The sequence below is a fragment of the Bubalus kerabau genome, chromosome 1, assembly GCF_029407905.1.
Source record: "Bubalus kerabau isolate K-KA32 ecotype Philippines breed swamp buffalo chromosome 1, PCC_UOA_SB_1v2, whole genome shotgun sequence".
Taxonomy (NCBI): Eukaryota; Metazoa; Chordata; class Mammalia; order Artiodactyla; family Bovidae; genus Bubalus; species Bubalus kerabau.
The window spans coordinates 206597208-206607295 of record NC_073624.1 but is presented as its reverse complement, the minus strand read 5'-3'; the positions used below and the strand labels follow the sequence as shown (position 1 = coordinate 206607295).

General features: G+C 52.9%; 1 protein-coding gene across 2 annotated transcripts; it reads right to left on the bottom strand.

Moving 5' to 3' along the window:
• Positions 1-334: 334 nt before the first annotated feature.
• ARL10 (ADP ribosylation factor like GTPase 10) lies at positions 335-9710 on the bottom strand. 2 transcript variants are annotated; one of them, XM_055550821.1, is made up of 4 exons: positions 9412-9710; positions 8579-8780; positions 5421-5596; positions 335-3781 (listed from the first exon to the last, which is right to left on the bottom strand). In XM_055550821.1, exons 1-4 carry the CDS (start codon positions 9592-9594, stop codon positions 3608-3610), a joined length of 735 nt encoding a protein of 244 aa, XP_055406796.1. In that variant the 5' UTR covers positions 9595-9710; the 3' UTR covers positions 335-3607. The 2 variants fall into 2 exon arrangements, with proteins under 2 accessions (XP_055406796.1, XP_055406805.1); XM_055550830.1 differs by lacking the exon at positions 335-3781 and adding an exon at positions 4090-4283.
• Between the last annotated feature and the right edge of the window lie 378 nt (positions 9711-10088).

The following is a 10088-nucleotide window of genomic DNA, read 5'->3' as shown; positions in this document are numbered from 1 at the left end:
GGAGGCAGTCAAAGCCGTTCTCCAATTCTGTAAAGCAATTATTCTCCAATTAAAAAACAAAACAGCATTGCTAAAATTAAAAAAAAAAGTTCTCACTTCCATTTTCATGCCTAGCTCTGGCCTTGTCAGCTAGAACTACAAGGGTTTGGGTATCTCCCCAAAAGTACTGTTAGGCCAAAGCTGATGTACCCACCCACCCCAGCGTGGACTGAAGGGATTGGGATTTGCTGTGGGATGTGTTCTGGGACCACCCTCCAGAGCTGTCCCTCCCTGGGACTGTTAAGCACCAAGCATGTTTGTTCCTCAAAATCAGAATTTATATGAAACCACCACCAAATTTTTGGCATTTATTGTACACAGCCACCAACACTCCATTTTATGCAGTTTGTGGGCCTGGGTTCACAGGGCATGGGCTGGGACAGCAAGGCTCCTTTACTTCAGATCTGATGGCAATCTTTCCCTTGTCCCTTTATGGGCCCATCTCCAGGAGGCAGCAGGGAAAGCTGGAGGTTTCCCTTTAAAGAGTTACTAGAGAAGACTTGGAGGTGACAGCAGTTGGCAGGGGTGAGGCAGACTGCTGACTGTGCAGGTCTGAGGTCTGGGGCAGCTGTGAGAGGACAAGGATAGACGCCACAGACGAGTTTCAGTGGCTGGTTTGAGATGCTGGCAGTTGCTACTAACCTAGCCTAAGAACAAAATATTTTCCAAAGGCAAGTGGAAACATTTTTCTGGAGAATCGGAGGTCACATTCAGACATGCTAGAGCTGTGAAATTTTTCACCAGCACTTCTGAGGAGGGTCCGGAGGCCCGGAGGGACCAACTTCACCTCCTCTCCAGTCCTCACAGCTGGATACCACTGTGTTGGCACAAGCTTACAATGGATGGTTCCAAACACCAGGAGGTGCCAGAGGAGGCTTTTTGGGATAGGCAGCTGGTCCAAGGTGGTGGTCCCAGTAGCCTCAAGAGTCCTCTTGCCTAGACCATCCACGTGTCCAGGCTCTGGGCCAGGCTGACTTCTCTTCAGAAGGACAGCAGCAGGTCAGAAGCCATGATTTCATTCAAATAACCTCAAGAGCAGAAGCCCCCAGTGTCAGGGTGCATGATTCACAGGTTCAACCGGCACACAGATGCATGAGCTGCCTTCCCAAGCGTGAAGTGGGCACTGTATGGTCTTCATGAGAGTGCGAGAGCTGCCCGGCCGTCCATTTGCTAGTCCCAAGCTCAGGTGGGGCGGAGGGGGAAACATGCTGTCATCCCGGTTAGTCAGGAGCTGCACTTGAGATGAACAGGTTCCCCAAAGCAGCCACCTAGGCTCTTGAGCCAAAGTCACATTCAGGAACAACTACATAAGAGCGCAAGGCAGTCAGCAGTTCTGAAAAAAGGCCCTTCCCCGACTCTGCCCAGCCTGGTTCTGGTAGGAACCGGGACACAAGCACTGTCTGGCTCCCCACCTGGAGGACAGGCCAGCAGAGGAGTGCTGCCGTCAGCCACAGACACGCACACACCCACAGGCCGACAGGACGTCCATACGGCCTGTACAGGCACCGAGGGCCACTGCCCGGGACCTTCAGTGCTCCTCGGTGGTGTCTTCTCGTGTGCCCCCGGGACCTGTTGGCTCTGACACTGGCCTTTGAAAGCTGCTCAAGTACCTAACTATTCTCACCTCCTGACAGTGGGGACTTTTAAAAACTGTACTACATAGTGATATGCACTAGACCAAAGGCAGAGCTCAATTAGTAGAAAAGGGCGCCCCTCTCCAAAATGTTGGCTCCAAGGGTAACTTTCAAGTATTAACGCTAGAGGACAAGGTGAAGTTCACAGAACAGAGAAGTCAAGTCTCCTTACTTTCTGCCAGCAAAATGAAGTGTCAGCAGAGTTTCAAAGGCTACTCTAAAACCCAAGTCATTCCCAAAATATTTAAAATAAAATCAGTCAAATCACTTAAGACAGAAAGTTAATCTGAATTTCAAAGAAAAGTGATTCTATTCTGAGACACCTTCCCGGCCCACCCTTCTTGCACCCGCCACAGTATGAAACTGTAGCACGCTGAGTAAATGTCAAATGAAACAAAGGCACATAATCTCTATTCTCAATTAAAAAGCAAACTGAGTTGGTTACCTCCTCAAAAAAAAGGCCCATTTGTGGCTGTCGACTGTTCAGTGGCCTCTTGACAGACAAAAGGTTCCTTCTGCCTGCACTGAAGAGTCAGTACAGAGACAGTCTTTAAACTGGCTGGTCACTGGAAACAGGAGAATCACGGAATGTGTTCTGGAGAGGACACCAGCTATTCTGTCCAGCTTTGCCTTAGCTGCACAATCAGCAGGTCCAGGAAGGCTGTGCGATATACTCAAGGCTACCCACTGGTTGGTCTGCTAATTCTAATTTCTTTGTAAGAGTAACTATGATGAAATTGCCTCTCCCAGACTCATTTGTTACCTCTACAGAGTTTGTGTCCCTTTGACGTATTAGGCCAAGTATTGGAGTTCAAGTTCATATGGGTCATGGTGAAATTCTATGACATTAAGTACAGCCACAAAGGGTTGGGGGAGGAAGAGCTCTGTCTCCATTGACACATGTAGCTTACCACACTGTCATTCATGATTCCAGCTATTTTCCTCAAAGATCCAAATTTTCCATGACAGTCATCTAGGGTTTGGATAACAGCACCTAGAAACAGAGCCTAAAACTTGGGCCTGTTCCTTTTATAAATAAATAAATAATTAAATGCAGTCTGGAGGCCAACATCCTGCTCCCCTGACAAGTCTTCCCAGGAACACAGGCAGGCTCCTTCCTTCCCCAGACTTATGTAAACATGGGCATTGGCACAGGTAAGTGTAAGAGTAGCAGCTTCTGACTCCAGATTGGGGTGGGTGTGGGTTTCAGTTTCTGATTAGGGGGTGAAGACCACTTATTCTATTTAAGAGGTTAGCAGGCTGGACCTCAACCTTGGGAAAGCAGGGAGGTTTCAGGAAGCTCCTTGCCAGGATCTCTAGATTCCTCCTCAAGCTTCCTATCTTCATGGGTTGGTTAGAAAGCCACCACCTAAATCACCTCTCTTTAATAGGGATGGCCCAGAGAGGCAGGGATTGCACAAGGCCATGAGCCAGCTGGGGTTGGAGCATAAGGCAGGACAGGGAGTCTGAGCTCGTGGCTTACGGCCCAGAACCTGTGCACATGAGAGGGTGCAAAATCACCAGAAGGGATCAGTCTAGGATTAGGGCATACTTCGGACACCTACACCAGTCCTCACCCCTTGGGACCAGCAGGGCGGGGAGAACTGAGCCTGCTGGGCAGCTCGCTGTACAGGTCAGAGGATGAGGCTGCCTTCCCTGGTGAAAGTGGGATCCACTTGCTGCTCAGAATGAGCAAGACACTGTCCTCTCCCACCCTTGGCCTCAACTGCCTCCCTGCTTCAGCCTCATGGCTAGCTCACTGGGAGGCCTCTGTGTGGTTCCTGGCCTCACCCAGGCCCTGCTCTTGAGGGTGAGGAGGGAAGAAGGGAGGAGATGTTATGTAGCCCGTGCCCCAGGCCCAAGCTGGAGATGAAGAAGCAGGAGGAGCAGAACTGAAGTCTCCAGGGCTGGCTAGTGAGCGGGTGGGCACCAGCCTAGGAGAGAAGCTCCAGGAGCAGTTTCCAGATGTGCACGGTGCCAGGATTTTCAAAGCTGGTTCCTGCAGGGGCAATGCTGGCTGCCAAGAGGAAAACTTCCCGCTGGCTATCGACAGCCTGCAGGCCCAGCTCCTGTTGCAGCTCCACCATACTCATGGCTTCGCTCAGGTCCTGGGATGAAACGGAGACGTCAGGCTGGATTGAGAGTGTGTCCCAACAACCCACCCTTGTCATCTGTGAAATAAACTGTTCATCAGCTCCCTGGGGGGGGACACTGGGGCCTAAGTTCTCTCTTGGCCAGTTGGTCTAAACTCACTTCCTCATCTCTGACTTTCCTTGGTATCAACTTCTTTCCACCCCCTCATTCTCACTCATAGCCACTGTGCTAAGAAACAGCACGTCCTCTAAGTCAGGCATTGTGATAGGTACTCATCTCATTTAACTCACTGTCCATACTCAACTGATGGGGAAATCAGCTCAGGGAAGTGGTATCATTTAGCGAAGGAAACAGTGATACGTGGCAGAGCCAGGTTTTAAAGCCAGGTTGGTTTGATGACCAAGTTTATGACCTTTACAGAAATCTTAGCTCAGTTTCCTAAATTCAATGGTGGAGAGATCTTATGGTAAGGTCACTTTCAGACAAAGGCTTCACCTCCCCTAGACTCCTACAAACCTGTTGAGGAAAAAACAGAGGCCACTACTCAACATGGCTGCTGATGGTGCATTTAATTTCAAGCCTGGCCCAAGATTAAAAGGTTTCTTCTTGAAGCAGTTCATAGAATGATGGGACCTTAGGTGCTGTCTTCTGTAAAGTTTAAAATCACTATAAACCATAGTTTATATATAAGATGACATGATTCATTGTCCAAACTGGGTTACTTTTGAGACTCAAAGTGGGAACTAGTATAGTTATATCAGAGCAACAGGCATAGCTGGGGCCTGTCGCAGGCAGACCAGAACATAAGGTTACCCTATTTATAACCATGCCAGATACTTCTTGATAGGCAGAGGAAACCTGAGGTCTAAGACAGACAGCATGTCTCCAAGCCAGGCTGGAAACATGTCCCACAGCTCTCAGGGCCATGGGCCCACACCACCTGAAACACAACAGGACTCTGTACTGCAGCAGAGAATGGCACCGTAAGTATGTGATGCCAAGAGTTACTGGGCCAGGAGACGTATGTAGCATAGAGTGAAGAGCAGGAAATTTGAGGAGGATCTGAGCTCAAGACCTGGCTTTGCCACATAGCAGCTGTAACTTTGGGCTAACGTCAAGGCCTATAGTGAGGTCATGATTACAGTGTTATCATGTTATTAGTATTTAACTTGTTAACTTCTTACCACTTCCCAGCTATAGCTCTCTGATCTAGAGTCAGAGATCATTAAGGATATAGCAGAGTGGAAAAGGTGCAATTAAAGTAAAACTTTCCAATTTACTATTTTCAAGGTATACAAAATCTCTCTGAGCTTCAGATTCCCTGTATGTAAAATGAAAACAGTATCCTATAGCTTACAGAGTGAATAGAAACATCATATGAAATATTATTCGAAACCACACCTCAGACACAGTGGACACAGAGAAATTATTTTTCTCATTCTTCCAGGATGACAAATGACAGGGAGGCAGAGAGGGAGGCAGAGAGGACGAGGGATGAGGAATGAGGACACAGCACAGGTAGCAGAGGGGGTGACAGTATCAGCTGTGTGCTGCAGGTCATGGGTCTAGGCCCGAGTCCCTCTCCGGTGCTCCCTGCCCTAGGCATCGTGGATCCGGCCCAGCTGGCCGTAGCCAGCCTCCCATGGCCCTCACCTGCTTGTTGGCCACCACCACAACAGGCAGGTCAGGGTCCTTGTCCAGCAGCTTGTGCAGCTCCTGTCGGGCCCACGGCAGCCGCAGCCGGTCAGCCGAGTCCACCATGAACACCAGCACGTCCACTTCATTCACAAACTCCTTCCAGTAGAAGCGCAGATTCTGGCTGCCGCCGACTGAGGAGAGGCCAGGGGCCAGCTCAGAGCCTCCCTGGGCCCCGGGCTCTCTACTTACAGCCCACCCCCACATCACTTCCAGCCTCCCAAGGCTCCACTGGCCAATGGAGCAAGGGAAAGTCCATGGGTTCCTGAGCCAATTGGACCTGGGTGCAGCTCTAGCAAGGGAAAGTCCACGGGTTTCTGAGCCAATCGGACCTGGGTGCAGCTCTAGCTCTGACAGCTATATCTCCCTGAGCAGGTCGACACCTCTGAGCATCAGTCTCTTCCTCACTCAACTTACCTAACAGGTTGTAGCAAAACCCCAAAGTACTGTACACAATGTACCTTTCACAGAACTGGGGTATAAGATGTCCTCAAAACACAGTACTCTGGTTCTTTGTCCTGGCCTGTCCTGCCTCCTCCCAATCCCTAGCTTCCTCCCAGGTCAGTGGCTGTCGTCAGCAGCCAGGACCCCCTGTGCTGCCTGAGAACAGCCATTCTCCATTCAGTTTTTCTTGTTCAGTCTGGTTGCCCCATTTTCTTCCATTGGAAAAGCCATACTCAATCCTGCCACCGTGTGGCTGTCCAAGTAGCACCTCCCCCAACCTGGGTTGCATTCCTGTTCCTCTGTGTCCCTCTGCAAAGTCCTCAATGGTCACCCCTGCATCCTAGTGTTTCTGATTAGACTTCTGACACTTGTGGACTCTCAGCTCTTTGAGAGTTAGAGCTATGTATCTCTGGATCCCCCCAAAGCCCTCAGCACAATGCCTGGCACATAGCAGGCACTCAACAAGTATATACTGAGTACTTACTAGGTGCCAAGCACTGATCTGGGTGCTGGGGACACAGAGGTCAGCAAGGCAGGCAGGGGGGCCCTGCTCTCAAGGAGCTCCCTCTGTAACCAGGACCAACACAGCAGTAACACAAAAACACATTCCACAAGGGAAGGAAATAAAACAGAAAAAGTCAAAGTGGCGGGGTGGGGTGGGGGTAGTGTCTGCTGGTGGCTTTGGATTGGGTGGTCTGAGAAGGTGGCCTAAGGAGGTGGCACATGAGCTGATTCTGGGATGATGACAAGGAGCTGGTCATGAGAAGAGGCAGAGAAAAGTGTTATAGGCACCGGACAGGGCAAGATCCATGTGTTCAAGAAACAGAAGGCATTCAAGGTGGCTGAGGCGCTGCCAGAGGGGGAGAAGGAGCCACGACCAGCAGGGCTGGCCAGGGCTGGACCACACAGGGCCTGTAAGGCCACAGAGAGGCTTTGGGAGCCCCAAAAGCATTTTAAGCAAGAACGACATGAAGTGATATGGATTTCTGAAAGATGCTGCTGGTCAACATTGAGGACAGAAGTGGAATCAGGAAGACCAGCAAGGAGACTGCTGCAGTACTGACAGGTGACCATGGATGGGGACAAGCAGGCAAAGATGGAGGTGGGGAGAAACAGACAGATGCAAACTCTACTGGAGGATAAAGCTGACAGAACTAGTTAATAAAATGGATATACGAGGTGGGGGTGGGAAGGGGAGGGAAAAGTCAAAGATCCACAAGGGGCTCATTCTCAGCTGGGCTCCAGGCCAAGCACTGTAGGTGACCACAGCAAAGTGAGTGGTGTGGCAGGGGAAAGGCCCCGGACATGAATGGGAGATCTGGGTTTGAATCCAGGTTGAGTGACCTTATTGAGCCTGGATACTGTCTCTGCCAGACAGAGTGGGCCTCAACTGCAGAACCCCCATCTGAATTTTCTGTGTCCTGGGCACGAGAGATGGAGACACAGAAAGCATGCTAAAAGGCCTGAATCTCAGGTGAATATCAATGTTTGCTACGATCAGGGAAGAAAGATGTAGCCAGGGCAGGCTAGCAGGCAAGGCCCTGAGACCAGAGGAACTGGGCCCATTGAGGCCAATGGCCAGGCCTTGAGTCTGATCCCACCACTTTGGCACTTAACTAAACCCACTGAGTCTTTATGGTCTGAGTAATATGGCTGACAGAAATCCACCTGTTCCTTTCCACTGAGTCTGTGACTGGACACAGGGGTAAAGTACTGCTGGCCTCTCAATACCCTCTCTCCTAGCCACTCCTGAGATCCCAGGAAGCCTAACATTGAGGGCAGGAGGCTATTCAGATCCTCCTTTGATCACTCACTCAACAAGTGATCTTCCAGGTACCTGATTGGGGCTGGGCCCTAGGGGCCAGAGCTGGATCAGATTTATCTGTGCCCTAGATGCGCAGTCAGGGACACAGGGAGGTATGTGGAAAACACAGTAGCAGAAGGGGAGCCCAGAGCAAGAACTCTTAAGCTAGCCTGGGGGTCAGATAAGGCTTCATGGGATATCACCTTTGACCTGAACCTTGAAGGATGAACAGCAGTTCATAAAGGGAAGAAGGGTTTTCCAGACTGGGAGAACAGTGCATGCAAAGCACAGATGATAAGAAAGAAAAAAGCAAGCACCCTTCAGAAACCCTGGAGAACTCCATGGATTGAGAAGGCTGACAGGCTACACCGTCCATGAGGTCTAAAGAGTTGGACACGACTGGGTGACTATCACTCATTTCAGAAACAAGCAATGTACAGGGTGCTTAATATCGAGAGCCCAAGCTAGACAGCATTAACAGACTAGCAAGCTGCCTGAGCTTGGATAAATTATTTAACTTTCTGGGCCTCACTGCCTCATGCAAGACATATATAATGAACGTAATAACTCTTTCCAGTTTTATGGAGCTGTTGGCAGGGCTTTTTAAAGTGCTGTCTGTCAAGTGCTTGGCATACAGAAAACTTTAGCTGTGAGTCTATCAGGGTTAGGCACGTGGGCTGCAGTAAGGGTGAGGGACAGGGGGCGACCAAACCAGAGAACAGAGCAGTGTTGGACTCCATCCTGTACCCCAGGGACACATGGGAAAGATTTTCTACAAGGGCGTGTCCTGCTTAGATAACAAGCCCCAACTTGGGTCCAGCTGAGATGATGGGGGAGACGGGCGCGGGGGGAGGGGGTGTCTGCTCACTCTCCAGCAGGTCCACCTCGAAGTCCCTGGTGGGCAGTCGCACGGAGTTGAAGCCCCAGGTGGGGATGTGGCCTTCCAGCGGTGGCTTTCCCGCCAGCACGCGCAGGAATGTGCTTTTCCCGGAGCCGTCCAGCCCCAACACCAACACCTCGCGCTGCTCCAGCTCCTCCAGCGCCGGCTCCACGTCCTCCTCGTCCTCGGGCTGCGGAGCACGGGTCAGGCTGCGATCGGCACCCTCCGGCCTCACCCTTCCCCCAGGGAAGACCGAAAGCCCAAAGCGCACATCCCCGCCCTCCCACCATCAAGGGACTGCCAGGCCCGCTCTGGTGCACACGAGCGCTGCCAACAGTCCTGAATTCCCAAAAGCCGTTCTAGCCTTCCCTGGGTGACCTCATGCAAATTCCTCCGCTTCGCGGAGCCTCAGCCTCCCTAGACTGACAATCCCTCCTCACTCCATGGAGGCAAGAAGCGCCGAATCCCGGCAACAAGCGAAACAGCGGCGGGCCGGCGGGAGGGGCCGGAGGGCATCCCGGGCTGGACGCACAGCGCAGGCGCCAGCCGGGCGCCAGCTGCACCCGGCGCTGGCTGGACAGCGCTCCCCGACCGCGCGCTCGCGCCCCGGCCGCGGCGAGTAAGCCGGAGGCCTACAGCGGCGCGGCGCAGCACAGCACACGCCCCCAAACGCCCAGCGGTTCCAGGGTTCCGGGACTCCCAGTAGCCCGCCACGCGCCCACCAGCGTGACGCCTGCGGCGCCAAGCTCTCAACTCGCAGGGCGGCGGTCACACCCCCTCGGCTGCACGCGCGGAGGCGCCGAGCCTCCTCGGGCACTCACGTCCCACTCGTCCCACTGTGGAAGGCCGGCAGGCTCAGCACCCCACCAGGCCTCGCCTCCGTCCCAGCGCCGCTCCCGTCCGCTGCCGAAGTAGGTCTTCCAGAGGATGAAGAGCACCGAACCGAGCACGGCCGCCGCGCCACCCAGCGCCAGCACCAAGGGGCTCAGCGGCCGCGGCGCCATCGGGGCGGGCGAGGAGCGCAAGTGCGGGTTGCACAGGCCGAACCAGCCGGCCTGAAGAAGATGGCCCCGCTGCGACTGCCTCGGCCGCGCCCACCCACCCAACCAACCCAGCCCCGCACTACAAGCCCCACAATGCACCGCCGCTGTCGCGACAGGCGGCGGGAGCTGGGGGCGCAGCCCGGAGAGCCGGGTCCTCCCGCCCACTCCGCTAGGTGCGGTGTGGAGCGAGAGGCTGTGCCTAGGCAGGACAAGACGTGGTTACATTGGCATCTAGCGAGCACTTACTGTTAGGGGATTAGCCCAAGACGTTTTAGGTTACCCCTTAAAACAGTGCCCCTTGTTAGGGAAAACAGGCCCTAGTCGCACCTTCGTGTGTGGGTTGTAGCCTGCATTCAACCACAAGTAGTATGCTTCCTGGGCATCCCTCATGATCTCCAAGAGGAATTGCAGTGGGATGGCAGGTTATGGAGTGGCAGGGGCCGGATTGGAACCCA